General features: G+C 52.6%; 1 protein-coding gene across 2 annotated transcripts in view; it reads left to right on the top strand.

The window, feature by feature from the left end:
• LOC144947028 (leucine-rich repeat and calponin homology domain-containing protein 1-like) overlaps nt 1-18,020 on the top strand; it is a 61,419-nt gene that overhangs the window by 21,240 nt on the left and 22,159 nt on the right. For both annotated transcript variants that reach the window (XM_078876167.1, XM_078876168.1), the window contains exons 2-3: nt 4,877-5,021; nt 14,029-14,158. In XM_078876167.1, coding sequence (XP_078732293.1) covers nt 4,877-5,021; nt 14,029-14,158 — 275 coding nt within the window. The remainder of the gene's footprint in view (nt 1-4,876; nt 5,022-14,028; nt 14,159-18,020) is intronic.

Here is an 18,020-nt window from a genome sequence, read left to right on the forward strand (position 1 = left end):
CTCATTCTTGGCCAAAGATCACCAGCGCAGCACCCTCCTGAAAAATAGTCTTGAGACTCGTTGAAAAATAAAAAAAACTGACCTGGGTGAACAAAGTGACGTTAACTTGTTCGACACACGGTATGTACGTATATGTAGCGCGGTGAAAATAGTTTACCGAAGCTTAACGTCCCTTTGGATGGCGCACGACACCATGCCGCAACCCCCGCATGATAAGTTCGGAGAAGCAGTGGGAGTGTGCGGGTCGCAGAGTTTACCATATTGCACGTGCCTGGCTACGTTGTGTATGTGTATGTGACTGTGTAACTGTGAATGCTCGTGAGGAGCGGTCGTGTAGCGATTCGCGCGCTGCGTTACGAACCCCGGCGGCCCGAGTTCGATTCCCACTCACGGCCAACACTGGTGACGATTGTCTGAGCCGATCCTGAGCCTCCCCTAAGTCGACTCGACCTCAAATAAGTACCTGGTGCGGTGCGTAAACATCGCCACTGGGGAGACAAAGACGGCCGGGCGTGGTGCTGGCCACTCGCCCCCCTTGTGTGCCGTGCCAGCCTTCGTAGGTGCTCCCGAATAGCACTTTCCCCAACAGTTTATTAAGGCTATACTGGGGGGGGGGGGGGGTCTTTGGTAAGGCTCTATGTATGGACGCGCGCGCCTGCGTACATATGCACGCCCACGTGCGCTTCCAAGCGAAGGTGTGCTTGTGCACGCGGCGCACAGCACGTTGGTCGCGCTGTGCCGCCGACGGTCAAGGTTAAACGGCTGCGCTCGCTGTGTCGCGTGCGCGGAGGGCAGCGTCGCCTCCAGTGACGACGTCCGCTTGAAGAATGCAAACTTCAGAGGAGGCCCCCGTAACCTTGAGACGGGAGTGGAATCCGCTCTAAGCTGTTCCGGCTGCTCGAAGCAAAATAAAATAATAATTCGATCCGCGCGCGAGCCCGGCAAGCCCGGTGCGTTAAGTGAGCCTCTTTGTAAAGTTACCGAGAATCCTGCGCCATTAGCTCGCCTTCATCATCATCAGTCATACATCGATCCACTGCTGGATGAAGGCGTCGCCACCTCTCGTGACCCTGCGATGTAACGATCCGCCGGTGCACCTGAAGCCATAGAACTGCCACCGTGTAAAATAGGTTGTGGGAAACAAACTAGAATTGGGTTCGAGCTGTACTGTCCCGCTCTGGCGACGTCGTGGTTTGTTGCTGGGATTTTTTTTGTAAACTCCTCCGGCGCTTGCTGCTGCGGCTGCGAGCGCACACAGTGCGGGTTCATGGAAAGTGCACCGGACCCAAAGCATGTAAGCAATCGCCACTGCTATCGCCTCGGGACATCTGCCAACGTCCACAACGCACGACCCTGGCCTGCCCCGCCCCCGCCGGGGTCGTTGGGACGCAGCGGTGCCCCCCAACCTCATCACCAAAACTCCGTGACCCTTAAAAAGCGGCTCTTGAAATCCCAGCGCTCGCGTAGGGATTCATTGTTCTGTGAAAACTTTTTTTTTTACCCAGCTTCTAGCGAAATCTAATTAACGCGGAGGTACTTATTTGATGTCTTTGTCGCGGCCCTCATTGGTTCTAATTAATGTAATAATTGGAGAACCCCCGCGGCTTGGAGTTGGCGATGTGGGGAGGTGCCGAGGCTGGACGTGTCGACCAGAGAAGGTCTCCCAATCATTCGCACCGAAGCAACATTGTTTACGCTCCGTCGGTCAGCGGAGGAAGATAATCCCAATGCAGACGCCCGGTGCGTCCGGTCGTGTTACAGGAGGGGTGGGAGTGGAGGAGGGGGAGGAGGAGGAGGAAACGCTTTACCTTCCTGAGGGCCGAATAGGCCTTGTCGTCGAATACCTTTGGCGGGCTACCGCACACTAACACGCACGCACGCGCCTCAGTCACTTGTGTCACTGCAAGAGCCCCTCGCATTGACGGAAGTGACCGAGATCGCTGGCAATTCGTAATAAAGGGGGGGGGCGCTTTGGGTTAGATCGCGTAAAGATAAATGTGTTGTTAAACCCGCCACCAACCACCCCACACGGCCGATTTAGTAAGGGTTTCGATTTAAAGCTTTCGTGACTGCAGGGATTCATCTTCTTGGTTCTTTCGGTAAAGTCACGTAGAAGGGAAATAATAAAAATAAAACATCATAAAATAATTATCACGACGTTTCGGCCACAACGCAAGCAGCCGTCCTCAGGTGCAGACCTGTTCTTCACCTGAGGACGGCTGCTTGCGTTGTGGCCGAAACGTCGTGAGAATTATTTTATTATGTTTTATTTTTATTATTTTATTATTTCCCTTCTACGTGACTTTACCGAAAGAACCAAGAAGATAGTAAGGGTTTGTCACGTTAACAAAACGTGCCAATTATTTACTACTTCAGCACACCAGTGTGTTGGAGAGTAAACGCGCAACATTTAGAATTTGAGTACGACGTTTCGCTGGTATATTACAACCGACACAACCCAAAAAACCTTTATTATGAAGAATATTGGCCGCGATAGCGCTCCGTGTTCAATTAGTGCTGACAATGTCAACTCCAATGTCAATGTTCGTAATTGACTATTGGGTTAGGCCACGCAATGAGCAGGACAAATGTTGTGTTGTGAAACCCTCCTCCGTCCGACGCGGCCAAACAAAGTAAATTGTCACGTGTGGAAGCAATTAACGGACCCGATTGTTATCGTGTCGGCCGAAGAACAATTCTCACAACCAAAATGTTTGCAATTCGACACGTGACGTTTCACTTTAAACCTTGCCAAGTTTCTTCAGGAAAGAACCCAGGAAAGAGTCGAGAGTCGGTGTGGCCGAGTTGAAAATATTCCCCCTTCAGCAACAGATCAGTGCGGCCAAGATGCTCTTATTGATGGACAAATATCGTTTGTGGGCCGTTTCGAAATGGTATGCCTCGTATGTATGTGGAACGTCCTTCTCACCGTACGTAGCCAAACCGTGCTAAGCGCGGAGGTGCCGGGGAAGGACAACAAACTTAAACGCAAAAAAGCAGTTCTATAGAAATTAGTTTGTCAATGTAGATGATGATTTAAAAATGCGTAGCTCCAATATCGTAAGGAAGGACGTTCCAGACGGCCGCGGAAGCACACCTGATGCCAACGGCCGTCTTCGTTCGATGGCCCGCCAAAAGCCACCGCCGCAAGGACGACCGGAGTTCGCGTGATGGATTTATGCCTCTCGTGACAGGGGGCCGCATACAGCCTGCGGGTCACAGGACCCATACCCCCCGCCACGCATTGCACGCGAGAACACGTCAACAATTCGGGCCATGTGGCCCGCATATTCAGGCGGGCCCACGTAAAAATGTGCAGGGTCGGTGTATTTTTTTTAGGCGATCGCTCTCCGAGTATTGCGTTGTCCCGAAAACGTGTTGTGTTTCGATTTGGCCGATTTTAGTAGTAGGTTTTTACCCTTTAAACTGGTCCAAAACTGACACCTTTATACAAGGCATCATGTTTGCAATAACCGCAACACAAGCAGTCAAAATGCAAACTGCTCTCAATACTCTGATAGTGCGCTGTTTTTGAGTTGTGTACTCCTTTTGGCGTCATCTGGTCCAAAACCAATGGAGACTAGGCTCTAAGGAAAGCTGTCTCGGGTGTGGACCAATCAACTTCAAGGACAGTGCATATCATTACCATTATCAGAGTTGTTTCTTTTTGTTTTCATTTTGATTGCTTGTGTTGTGGTTATTGCAAACATGATGCCTTGTATAAAGGTGTCAGTTTTATACCAGTTTAAAGGGTAAAAACCTACTACTATATTTTGCCACTGGTAAAGGAGGTATCATAGTGTTGGCCGATGTTTTTTTTTTGTTATCGCGGTGGGTTCTGCTGTCACCATTGGCCTCGGCGTGGCCAGGTCGCTCTCGCTCGATTCGCGACGTGTGCGCAGAAAGAGTCGGAAGGAACCTCTGGGACACGGCTCAGCGGCTTGTGTCAACGCCGCTCGCAAAAAACCGCGCCTCCGTTACGATCTGGTGTCATTCCCTCCAACGGTTCAGTGTCGCGCGATGCTTGGATTTGTGACGACGAATCGTGATTCCGGTTCCAGAATTCGTTTTTTTTCTTTTCTTCCATCTCGTTTGTACTCTTTTTTTGCTCGCTCAGCGAAAAGAAACGTTGGCGAATATTTCTGTACCTGCGTGTAGTTTGCATAAATGACACAGTCTTTTCCGATGTGCACAATTCGATAACCGATGAATGCGGGCACAGTTTTGGCACTACCTGAAAGCGACAAATAAAACCAATTCCTCTTAACACTTCGTTTTAACAATTAGAAGCTAGTTGGACAGAAAGGTGAATGCAAACTGGAAGCGGGTAATGAATTCACACTACAACACCTTTTAGGTCTGAAGCGGTTCCTCCGTTGGGGAACACTTTTCACACAACACAGAACTGCACACCGTTGATATAACGCGAAACCACTCGCCGTTGTTATAATGCTTAACCACGCTCCGTTGTTATCACGCTGAATCGCACACCGTTGTTATAACATGGAACCGTGCACCGTTGTTACAGTGCGGAATCACTCGCCATGATTCTAACGCGCTTACTGAGCAGTTGACGACGAACCACTTGGAGCCACGCGTCTGAGTGGTATGATGCTGCACGTGACGTGATGCGGTACGTGGCGGCGTACCCTCGTCTCAGTTCTTTGTCCGCTCCATGGGGTGACTGCAGGCTGACCTTATGGTGCAAATGTGATTCGGCTCGTACAGCGATTCCTTGCTTAACGCGGTTATTCACTTGACGTGGCATTTTTCGGGAACGCATCTACTACTGCCGCGTTGAACGAGGGATATCGCTTGAATAATTGGTGTTGCCGATTGATTCCGTGTCGTCGTCTGTCTGCGTGCCATCCCGTAGACCTCTCCCGGAACCGGCTGAGCGAGGTTCCGCTGGACGTCTGTCACTACGTCTCCATGGAAACGCTCTACCTGTACCACAACTGCATCAAGTCGATCCCGGATCCGCTTGGAAACCTGCAGGTGCTCACTTATCTCAACCTCAGGTGAGCGGCCTCCAGCCTTAGCAGCAGCAGTAATACAGCAGCGGCAGTGCAGCATGGGCGTTAGAGTAGCATCAGTGTTGTACCAGCAGCCGGTAACATTGCAGCAGCAGCATTGAATCAGAAGCATTACAGCTGTAGCATTCCAGCATCGGCGTTACAGCATCAGCTGCATTGTAGCAGCAGCAGCAGCCGTGTTCCACTCGCAACAGCGTTGCAGCAGCGTTACAGCGGTGGTGTTAGTACAGCAGCAGTAGCAGCAGCATTGCAGCAACAGCGAGCAGCGTTACAGCGGTGGTGTTACTACAGCAGCAGTAGCAGCAGCATTGCAGCAGCAGAGTTGCAGCAACAGTGGGACAGGTGGCAGCAGATGTTGATGAGGAGTGGTGGCTGCGCTCTATGCCTGGGGGAGACCTCCCTGGCAAGGAATATTCCTTGCTCTTGGATGAGACATGGAATGCCGAGTGTGGGAGCCAGAGTTTGTGATGCTGAGCGTGAGAGCCAGAGTCTGTCATGCTGAGTATGGGAGCCAGGGTTTGTGAAAGTTTGTGATGCTGAGTATGGGAGCCAGGGTTTGAGATGCTGAATATGGGAGCCAGAGTTTGTGATGCTGAGCGTGGGAGCCAGGGTTTGAGATGCTGAGTATGGGAGCCAGGGTTTGTGAGAGTTTGTGATGCTGAGTATGGGAGCCAGGGTTTGAGATGTTGAGTATGGGAGCCAGAGTTTGTGAGAGTTTGTGATGCTGAGTATGGGAGCCAGAGTTTGTGATGCTGAGTATGGGAGCCAGGGTTTGAGATGCTGAGTATGGGAGCCAGAGTTTGTGAGAGTTTGTGATGCTGAGTATGGGAGCCAGAGTTTGTGATGCTGAGCGTGGGAGCCAGGGTTTGAGATGCTGAGTATTTGAGCCAGAGTCTGTGATGCTGATTGTAGGAGCCAGGGTTTGAGATGCTGAGTATGGGAGGCAGAGTTTGTGATGCTGAGTATGGGAGGCAGAGTTTGTGATGCTGAGTATGGGAGCCAGAGTCTGTGATGCTGATTGTAGGAGGCAGGTTTTGAGATGCTGAGTGTGGGAGCCAGGGTTTGAGATGCTGATTCTGGGAGCCAGGGTTTGAAATGCTGATTGTGGGAGGCAGGGTTTGTGATGCTGAGACCTGAGCCTGGGGTTTGCACTGCCCGTGCCCGGCTCTCTGCAGAGCTGCGCATTCCTGGAGGAGAGAGAGAGGCATAGTTGAGATGACCACGTGTCGTCACGCCACGTTTTCATGGCGTGCCGAGAGAGCTCCCCAGGCCGGCGGGGAAACTTGATCGTCAGCCGAAGAGATGGCTGCACAGCAGCGGGGCGGACATTGTGAACTGAAGCGGCATGGCAGGGCGCGTCCGCGGAAGTGCCGTGCGAGCACCGCCGCTGCTAACCAGCAGTGACAGCACTGTTGCCATCATCACGATCATTGTCATCGTCGTCTCCATCTTGAGAACAGCAATAGTAATGTTCGGCCCTCTGTCAGCTGACCGTCACTAGAAAATTGTGGGTTTTTTTATTACCATACTTCACCTTGCTGGATCGTGTGGGTTCGTAAAGGGTGGTACCCAGGATCAGCTTCGATATCACGCTCCACCGAATTTGTGGTGCAGTGCGCAAGCCACTGCTCCTACCCCGCCGAGTAAACAATAATAATAATATTGCCTTTCATTTATCCAGGATATAATTTCTCAGTTTTATGATTCCAGTCGACGAGCACGCCGCGTTGGGACGTTTGACCAACCTCATTTATTGTGAGCGTTCAGCTTCGCGTGGAAGGAAACCGGAGTAGTCGGGGACGCTTGCTGTACTGCCAACTCTGTGCCGCTGCCCCCACACAGCCCGTTAATATAATCGGAGGTCTAACAAAAGTTTGTGTGAGCCACCACCCCTTGCCCCCCCCCACGTCCACTGTGTGGGGCGGCACGCCCGCACCCCTCCTCGTGCCTGGTCTTAAAATAGCCGTGTCCGTGCGCCAGCCCTCGCCTCGGAGAAGTCGCTTCGTGTTCGCAGCACGCGACCGCTGGCGCTCGCTCGCCGGACTGCTTTGTCAGATGACGAGCAGAAATTCAACTGATGATGATAATAGTGCAGCGGCTGGAGAATGGCTCGTCAAGTGTGCGCGTGCGTGTGCAACGGGCGCTTCTGGAGTGAGTGCGTGCGTGCGGGCTGGGCGAGTCAACGGGGAGAAGTAGCCGACGACAAACCGAGGGAATTGCCTCGGTGGCGGTGGCAGGCGCCCGTAACGCGTTCCTGCGTGCGCACGTACGTTGCCTACTGTTGACCTGAAAAGTTAATAATTTATTTGCGCCAGCTGAACAGAGCACCCCCCCACCCCTCTGCGTTTCCGTGAGCGAGCGAGCATCATCGCCACCCACGCCGAGGCCGTTGAGCTCCGCTCACTGTTGCCCTGGCCCGGGGCTGCCGCCGTTCTCGGCGCTTTTCACAAAACACTCGCGCTTCTGTTTACAGGGAGCGGAGGGCTGGGGGGGTGATGGGGACGGCAGGGGGGCGGCATGTGCCTTGGGCCAAAGTTATTCTCACTGCAACTGTCTGCGGCGGTGTTTTGCCGGCCCCCGTGAGGCTCTGTTCGTCCCCCGGCGTTTGCTTAATTCTGTAAACGTTCTTCCTGAAGCGCGCGCGTTTGAACTTGCGATCGCGTGTCTGTGCCCCTTGGAAAGGAAAACAAAAAATAATTCCCCGTCGGGACTTCTGCTGCGCGCAGTTCATCCTACCGCTCGGTCCTGCACTTAATAATCATGATTTTAATGTATGAAGCGCCCTTAAACGATCGTTCTCAGGACGCTATGCCATGGAAAGGCGGAAGCAGTTTTAACATCGACCGGGGAAAGAAGAAGTAGAAGTGAGAGAGACGTTTGAAAGTAACTAAAAAGAAAGATAGCCCTTTTAAGCAGATGCGTTTTTTTGGTCGAGATTTAATGATTTGTAAAGTGTCCCGGATGTCCCCTGGCCTCGAAGGGGCAAGGAGTTCCAGAGTTGTGCTGCCGCAATTGCAGAGGCAACGATCACCCCTCCCCCAAGTGTGAAGCCGGACGGTGAGCAATGCACAATCTGAGGATCTTAATGACTCGTGATGGAATATATGTGGCTGAAAGGAAGGTCATGAATGCAGGGAGGCGGAATGTAGGGGGAGGAGCAAGTTCATTTAAGGCCTTGAACACCAGAGAGAGAATATTAAAACCAATGCGGGGGGTACGGACAGAGGGAGCCTGTGAAGGGACTGGACTCGGTTTAATCTCGGGTGGCCGAAACAACAGCTCCCGAACAACAGCTCCCGAACAACAGCTCCCGAACAACAGCTCCCGAACAACAGCTCCCCAACAACAGACCCCGTACAACAGATCCCGAACAACAGATCCCGAACAACAGCTCCCGAACAACAGCTCCCGAACAACAGATCCCGAACAACAGCTCCCGAACAACAGCTCCCGAACAACAGCTCCCGAACAACAGCTCCCGAACAACAGCTCCCGAACAACAGCTCCCGAACAACAGATCCCGAACAACAGATCCCGAACAACAGATCCCGAAGAACAGCTCCCGAACAACAGCTCCCGAACAACAGATCCCGAACAACAGCTCCCGAACAACAGCTCCCGAACAACAGATCCCGAACAACAGCTCCCGAACAACAGATCCCGAACAACAGCTCCCGAACAACAGCTCCCGAACAACAGATCCCGAACAACAGCTCCCGAACAACAGCTCCCGAACAACAGCTCCCGAACAACAGCTCCCGAACAACAGCTCCCGAACAACAGCTCCCGAACAACAGCTCCCGAACAACAGATCCCGAACAACAGATCCCGAAGAACAGCTCCCGAACAACAGATCCCGAACAACAGATCCCGAACAACAGATCCCGAACAACAGATCCCGAACAACAGATCCCGAACAACAGCTCCCGAACAACAGCTCCCGAACAACAGCTCCCGAACAACAGCTCCCGAACAACAGCTCCCGAACAACAGCTCCCGAACAACAGCTCCCGAACAACAGCTTCCGAACAACAGCTCCCGAACAACAGCTTCCGAACAACAGCTCCCGAACAACAGCTCCCGAACAACAGCTCCCGAACAACAGCTCCCGAACAACAGCTCCCGAACAACAGATCCCGAACAACAGATCCCGAACAACAGATCCCGAACAACAGATCCCGAACAACAGATCCCGAACAACAGCTCCCGAACAACAGATCCCGAACAACAGCTCCCGAACAACAGATCCCGAACAACAGCTCCCGAACAACAGCTCCCGAACAACAGCTCCCGAACAACAGCTCCCGAACAACAGCTCCCGAACAACAGATCCCGAACAACAGATTCCGAACAACAGATCCCGTACAACAGATCCCGTACAACAGATCCCGAACAACAGCTCCCGAACAACAGATCCCGTACAACAGATCCCGAACAACAGATCCCGAACAACAGATCCCGTACAACAGATCCCGTACAACAGATCCCGAACAACAGATCCCGTACAACAGATCCCGTACAACAGCTCCCGAACAACAGATCCCGAACAACAGATCCCGAACAACAGATCCCGTACAACAGATCCCGTACAACAGATCCCGAACAACAGATCCCGAACAACAGATCCCGTACAACAGATCCCGTACAACAGATCCCGAACAACAGATCCCGTACAACAGATCCCGTACAACAGATCCCGAACAACAGATCCCGTACAACAGATCCCGTACAACAGATCCCGTACAACAGATCCCGAACAACAGATCCCGTACAACAGATCCCGTACAACAGATCCCGTACAACAGATCCCGTACAACAGATCCCGAACAACAGATCCCGTACAACAGATCCCGAACAACAGATCCCGAACAACAGATCCCGAACAACAGATCCCGAACAACAGATCCCGAACAACAGATCCCGAACAACAGATCCCGAACAACAGATCCCGAACAACAGATCCCGAACAACAGCTCCCGAACAACAGCTCCCGAACAACAGATCCCGAACAACAGCTCCCGAACAACAGCTCCCGAACAACAGATCCCGAACAACAGCTCCCGAACAACAGCTCCCGAACAACAGATCCCGAACAACAGATCCCGAACAACAGATCCCGTACAACAGATCCCGAACAACAGCTCCCGAACAACAGATCCCGTACAACAGATCCCGAACAACAGATCCCGAACAACAGATCCCGTACAACAGATCCCGTACAACAGATCCCGAACAACAGATCCCGTACAACAGCTCCCGAACAACAGATCCCGAACAACAGATCCCGAACAACAGATCCCGAACAACAGCTCCCGAACAACAGATCCCGAACAACAGCTCCCGAACAACAGATCCCGAACAACAGCTCCCGAACAACAGATCCCGTACAACAGATCCCGAACAACAGCTCCCGTACAACAGATCCCGAACAACAGCTCCCGAACAACAGATCCCGAACAACAGATCCCGAACAACAGATCCCGTACAACAGATCCCGAACAACAGATCCCGTACAACAGCTCCCGAACAACAGCTCCCGAACAACAGCTCCCGAACAACAGCTCCCGAACAACAGATCCCGTACAACAGATCCCGAACAACAGCTCCTGAACAACAGATCCCGTACAACAGCTCCCGAACAACAGATCCCGAACAACAGATCCCGTACAACAGCTCCCGAACAACAGCTCCCGAACAACAGCTCCCGAACAACAGATCCCGAACAACAGATCCCGTACAACAGCTCCCGAACAACAGCTCCCGAACAACAGATCCCGAACAACAGATCCCGTACAACAGCTCCCGAACAACAGATCCCGAACAACAGATCCCGTACAACAGCTCCCGAACAACAGATCCCGAACAACAGATCCCGAACAACAGCTCCCGAACAACAGCTCCCGAACAACAGCTCCCGTACAACAGATCCCGAACAACAGCTCCCGAACAACAGATCCCGAACAACAGATCCCGTACAACAGATCCCGAACAACAGATCCCGAACAACAGATCCCGAACAACAGATCCCGAACAACAGATCCCGAACAACAGCTCCCGAACAACAGCTCCCGAACAACAGATCCCGAACAACAGATCCCGAACAACAGCTCCCGAACAACAGATACCGTACAACAGATCCCGAACAACAGATCCCGTACAACAGATCCCGAACAACAGATCCCGTACAACAGATCCCGAACAACAGATCCCGAACAACAGATCCCGAACAACAGATCCCGTACAACAGATCCCGTACAACAGATCCCGAACAACAGATCCCGAACAACAGATCCCGAACAACAGATCCTGTACAACAGATCCCGAACAACAGATCCCGTACAACAGATCCCGAACAACAGCTCCCGAACAACAGATCCCGAACAACAGCTCCCGAACAACAGCTCCCGAACAACAGATCCCGAACAACAGCTCCCGAACAACAGCTCCCGAACAACAGATCCCGAACAACAGATCCCGAACAACAGCTCCCGAACAACAGATCCCGAACAACAGATCCCGAACAACAGATCCCGAACAACAGCTCCCGAACAACAGATCCCGAACAACAGCTCCCGTACAACAGATCCCGAACAACAGATCCCGAACAACAGATCCCGTACAACAGATCCCGAACAACAGCTCCCGAACAACAGATCCCGAACAACAGATCCCGAACAACAGCTCCCGAACAACAGATCCCGAACAACAGATCCCGAACAACAGCTCCCGAACAACAGATCCCGAACAACAGATCCCGAACAACAGATCCCGTACAACAGATCCCGTACAACAGATCCCGAACAACAGATCCCGAACAACAGATCCCGAACAACAGATCCCGAACAACAGATCCCGAACAACAGATCCCGTACAACAGCTCCCGAACAACAGCTCCCGAACAACAGCTCCCGAACAACAGCTCCCGAACAACAGCTCCCGTACAACAGCTCCCGAACAACAGCTCCCGAACAACAGCTCCCGAACAACATCTCCCGAACAACAGCTCCCGAACAACAGATCCCGAACAACAGATCCCGAACAACAGATCCCGTACAACAGATCCCGAACAACAGCTCCCGAACAACAGCTCCCGAACAACAGCTCCCGAACAACAGCTCCCGAACAACAGCTCCCGAACAACAGCTCCCGAACAACAGCTCCCGAACAACAGCTCCCGAACAACAGATCCCGTACAACAGATCCCGAACAACAGATCCCGTACAACAGATCCCGAACAACAGATCCCGAACAACAGATCCCGTACAACAGATCCCGTACAACAGATCCCGAACAACAGATCCCGAACAACAGATCCCGAACAACAGATCCCGTACAACAGATCCCGAACAACAGATCCCGTACAACAGATCCCGAACAACAGATCCCGAACAACAGCTCCCGAACAACAGATCCCGAACAACAGATCCCGAACAACAGCTCCCGAACAACAGATCCCGAACAACAGCTCCCGTACAACAGATCCCGAACAACAGATCCCGAACAACAGATCCCGTACAACAGATCCCGAACAACAGCTCCCGAACAACAGATCCCGAACAACAGATCCCGAACAACAGCTCCCGAACAACAGATCCCGAACAACAGATCCCGAACAACAGCTCCCGAACAACAGATCCCGAACAACAGATCCCGAGCAACAGATCCCGTGCAACAGATCCCGTACAACAGATCCCGAACAACAGATCCCGAACAACAGATCCCGAACAACAGATCCCGAACAACAGATCCCGTACAACAGCTCCCGAACAACAGCTCCCGAACAACAGCTCCCGAACAACAGCTCCCGTACAACAGCTCCCGAACAACAGCTCCCGAACAACAGCTCCCGAACAACATCTCCCGAACAACAGCTCCCGAACAACAGATCCCGAACAACAGATCCCGAACAACAGATCTCGTACAACAGATCCCGAACAACAGCTCCCGAACAACAGCTCCCGAACAACAGCTCCCGAACAACAGCTCCCGAACAACAGCTCCCGAACAACAGCTCCCGAACAACAGCTCCCGAACAACAGCTCCCGAACAACAGCTCCCGAACAACAGCTCCCGAACAACAGCTCCCGAACCAGCTTCTCAACACGGTCGGCTCGGCAACTCTGGGCCTTGACCAGCAACGTATCCTGCCCTTGCCCCGCTCTGACTTTTTCATGACAGCCAAAACCACGTCTTTCCACCGTGTGCCTCTCTCCCGAGCGTGCGTCGTCCTCACCATTGCATTGCAAACCCTTTGCGGGGTTGAACTGTTGAGACGGGACCTGTTTAGGCAGCCCGTGCCCTCTGCCTCTTTAATGTGCGAGCACCATCGCCAGCGCTTGCCTGCCTCTTCCAACCTCACCCCCAGGACAGATTCCAGAGATACAATGAGTTGCTAAGCGGAGAGAGATGCTTTTTGTACTTTTACACCGTAATAATACGACACTCTTCGCCAAACGAACACACGTTTAAGCAAGCCGACAACGGGGTTTTTTGTTTTGTTTCTCCCCAACGGGAAGAAACTACCTCCACGGCGGGCGCCTGGTGACTCCGCGTGCTTGGCGAGAGAGAAGGGACTTCGCTCCCACACCCCCCCGTGCTCCTCCCACCGCACAAATAAAACCAAAACCCTTTCTCATTAAAATTTCAGTTTTTTTCAGTGTGCGAGGACGGGCAGTAATTAACTCTGCCGGCGACAGAAGGGGTTGAGTGTGTGTGTGTGTGGGTGTTATATACAGTGTACGTGTGTGGGCACCAGTGACGATTATCTGAACCGGTACTGGGCCTCTACCCTTGGTCGACTCGGCCTGAAACCAGTAACCAGTGCGGTGTGTAAACATCGCCGCTGGGAAGACAAAGGCGACCGGGCGTGGTGTTGGTCACCCGCCCCCTCGTTTGCCGTGCCGGTCTTCATAGGTGCTCGCTAATAGCACTTGCCTCTTCAACATTTTAAGGCTGTACGGGGAACCTTTGTCTTTGTCTTGTCGTGTGACAGCCGCAACCAGCTGGGCTCACTGCCCGTCCACGTGTGCAAGCTGCCCATGCTCAAGGTCCTGGTGCTGAGCAACAACAAGATCGGTGCCTTGCCACCCAACATCGGACAGCTGTGCAGCCTGCTGGAGCTGGTGGGCTCTCATACACAACAACAACACCACCAACACCGTCCATACACATCACCACCACCATCACCGTCCATACACATCGCCACCATCACCACCGTCCATACACATCACCACCACCATCACCGTCCATACACACCACCACCATCGCCATCATCACTACCACCATCACCACCGTCCATACACATCACCACCACCATCACCGTCCATACACACCACCACCATCGCCATCATCACCACCACCAACACCACCGTCCATACACATCGCCACCATCACCACCGTCCATACACACCACCACCACCATCACCGTCCATACACATCACCGCCATCATCACTGTCCATATACATCACCGCCATCACCATCCATACACATCACCGCCATCATCACCACCAACGCCATCACCATCCATACACACCACCACCACCATCACCGTCCATACACACCACCACCATCGCCATCATCACCACCACCATCACCACCGTCCATACACATCACCACCACCATCACCGTCCATACACACCACCACCATCGCCATCATCACCACCACCAACACCACCGTCCATACACATCACCACCACCATCACCGTCCATACACACCACCACCATCGCCATCCATACACACCACCGCCACCATCACTGTCCATATACATCACCGCCATCACCATCCATACACATCGCCGCCATCATCACCACCAACGCCATCACCATCCATACACATCGCCGCCATCATCACCACCAACGCCATCACCATCCATACACATCACCACCACCATCCATAAACATCGCCACCGCCATCATCACCACCGCCATCACCGTCCATGCACATCACCACCATAACTATCATCACCATTCATACCCATCTCCATCATCACTGCCATGAACGTTTATACACACTGACACCATAACGATCATCACCATCCATACACATCACCACCATCTCCATCATCACCTCCATCACCGTCTATACGCATCATCACCATCACAATCCATACACATCCCCCACGTTCACCACTGGCACTGTTCATACACATCGCCACCATCATCAACCTATACATGTCATCACCACCACTATTTGTGGACCTCACCACCATCAGTGTGATGGCATCACCCTGTTGAACATCTTCGTCACGTGTTCTTACATACGTGATGATGTGCCTTTCCCTGTAACCATCTGTGAGAACCAATTGATACAAAAGTCCCTTTGAAAATGAGATCTGGGGGTGAAACGCGTGGACTGTGTGCAAAAGGTTCAGCGCTGGAACTTTCGCAAGACAACAGCAACACGCATCGAGTTTAAAATAAACAGCGCTTCTCGATAAAACAAATGATCTGCCAAAAACAAAACCTTACAAAAAAACTATTAAACTACTCAACTATTTTTCATTCTACCAGGTAAGGCCCACTGAGCTATCCAGCTGCTTTTTCGGAAGCGAAATTTATAGCAGCCAAATATTATAAACGCACTTTGTTTCTGAATGTGGAGGGGGAAACCGGATGGAGCAGTGAAAAATCACACGACCACAGGGAGAGAGAGACACGCAAACTGCAAATATACAACAGGCGTCAGGGTCGGGATCGAACCCATGACCTGCAGCATACCCAGGCGAATGAGCTAACATCTCGCCACCATGGCGCCCTTATAGCCATGCATTTCACACAATACATTCCAAGGTTTTAGATTTCTTACACCATTCCTCTTGAGATAACTGGACACCAGCAACGTCAACCAACAACATCAAGCTGGCCAGATTGTTACGCTAGGCAGTTGATGTAGTTGCCTATGCTATTTGAGTGAAGTTAAGAAGTTTGGATGGTTCTTAACCTCTTGTCCTATCGCACCAGTAACCAGATAGCCTGCTCAGAAAATCGACATCGCAGTCTGTCTGGAGTTCATAAAAAGTCAATGAACGTTCGATAACTCCTTTGCTAAAGCTCAGCGATGCTTCGTCCGGTGACCGATGTTGTTGTGTTCGGACCAGTGTGACCCCCACCCCCCAATGGCCTCCGGGGGCAAACACCCGGCCAGTAAACCACCTTGCAGCAGGCGGCTCCAGCCGCCACGTGCCGCAAAGTCGGAAGGGTCAAATGTCATTCCCAGAGCTTCCGACGGGAGTGACGCTCGCTCGCGCTGCCTCGTACAGGGGGCTCCGAGCACGCACGGGGCATGCGCATGCCAGCGGTGGCGGTGGCGAGCGTTGCGGCCGCGAGGAATGCGCTTACGTGACCGCCGTGACCCTGTAATGAGGCTGACCTCCGTAGGGCCTCACCGGAGGTGGGTGACGGAGGGGCGGCGTTCGGTCTGGGCCCTAGCCCGGCGCGAGCCTTCGCGTGCGGTCTCAAGGAGTCTCGGGGTGGCATCCTGACTGCGCTTTTTTCATCGTTGCGTTAGGGCCTCGCGACCGAATCGTCGTGAATAATGCGAGTGGTTCTCGGAAGTTGAGCCGTGGATATTGCTTGGATGGGTGGCCGCCATCAACTGCGGGTTGTTGTTTTGCAGCCCGTTGTTGTACAATACTCCCGTGCTTCAAGATCTATGCTCCTTGTCGTCAGCAACCCGCACTGTCGATCTCGTCCGCTCGTGGATGTGTCATGCTCACGATCGACAAGCACGCCTTGGGGTTCACGTAAAAGGTCCACGCGCGACGAAGGAATATGACGTTTAAAGTGATGAAAACTTTTTCTGAAAAAATAAGAGCAGGTTTTACCCTTTCTGTTAACGAAACAGGTGTTAAGATGTTCAAACACCAAATAGAAACCTTTTGCAAGGAACTTTTTAATCGAATTTGCGACGCCGAATCGTGACGGGTAATCGTAAGTCGTTGGATATGCGTATTCATTCGGGGTGTTATGAGTTAACGATGCAGCTCCCCCTGAGCAGTTGAGTGAATCGTCACGATTCGCGGCGATGATTCGAGTGAAGAATAAATGATTGTTTTTGTCTCTTTCCTTGTATTTCCATAGTATTGTTTCTCGTTTTCTGTTTCTTTTGTTCATGCCGTTAACCAATCTGTAACGTTAGCATAACATTCGCATCAAATGTAAATCGTCAATTCTGACACACACGATTGGATGACGTCTCGGCTTCAACCAGACACACTACTCCTTATAAGATGTCTCGCGTCCACCAAGGGTATAAAAGCAAGCTAGATATTTCATCTAAACGGGACCTTGTTATAACATCCCCGCCGCTGCTGTAGCTACGGATGCCGCCGTTCCTGCTTCACGTGGTCCGTTGATGAAGGGCACCGCTGGGAATCGAACACACGGCCGCCCTGTCGGAGGGGCCGGTTTAGGGGAAGATTCTCAGGGGAGCGAGCGTGGGGCGCGGTGATGATGGGGTGATGGTGTGGGGTCGGTTCCTGTACCCCCCTCCTGCCCACCCCTCTCCCCTGCCTCACGTCCCCCCCCCCCGCCGAATGTTCGGCTTGTTCTGCACTCGGAGTGGAGGGGGGGGTGGTCCTGTGTGAATCTGCGGGGCACAGATGGCGCGTGGACGATTCCTGGCCTTCCTCCGTGGGGAATGCCGCGCGCCGCTAGCGGGGTAGCGGCTGGAGGCCCGCTAACCCGCGATTTTGTTCGGCGCGGGAATCTCCCAAATGCGGAGATCGCCGCCCGCGCCGCCCGGCTTGGCCTTTGAAATGCTCGCTTTGGTTATTATTGTCCTGGTTTAACAAGCCGCGGTGCCGTGAAACCACCAAGTCAAAACTGAGATCTTTTTTTTTATTTTTCGCCAGGGAGCCGTTTCTCTCTGGCCCTCCCTCCCTGCCACCCGGCCTCTTTATACGCCGACTTGGCGTGTTTTTTTAGCCAGCCTCCTTTTAGACATTCGCGTCAAGTCGCGTTACGTCCGCATGAAAAGCTCCAAT

The sequence above is a fragment of the Lampetra fluviatilis genome, chromosome 43 (assembly GCF_964198595.1).
Source record: "Lampetra fluviatilis chromosome 43, kcLamFluv1.1, whole genome shotgun sequence".
NCBI classification, from domain to species: Eukaryota; Metazoa; Chordata; class Hyperoartia; order Petromyzontiformes; family Petromyzontidae; genus Lampetra; species Lampetra fluviatilis.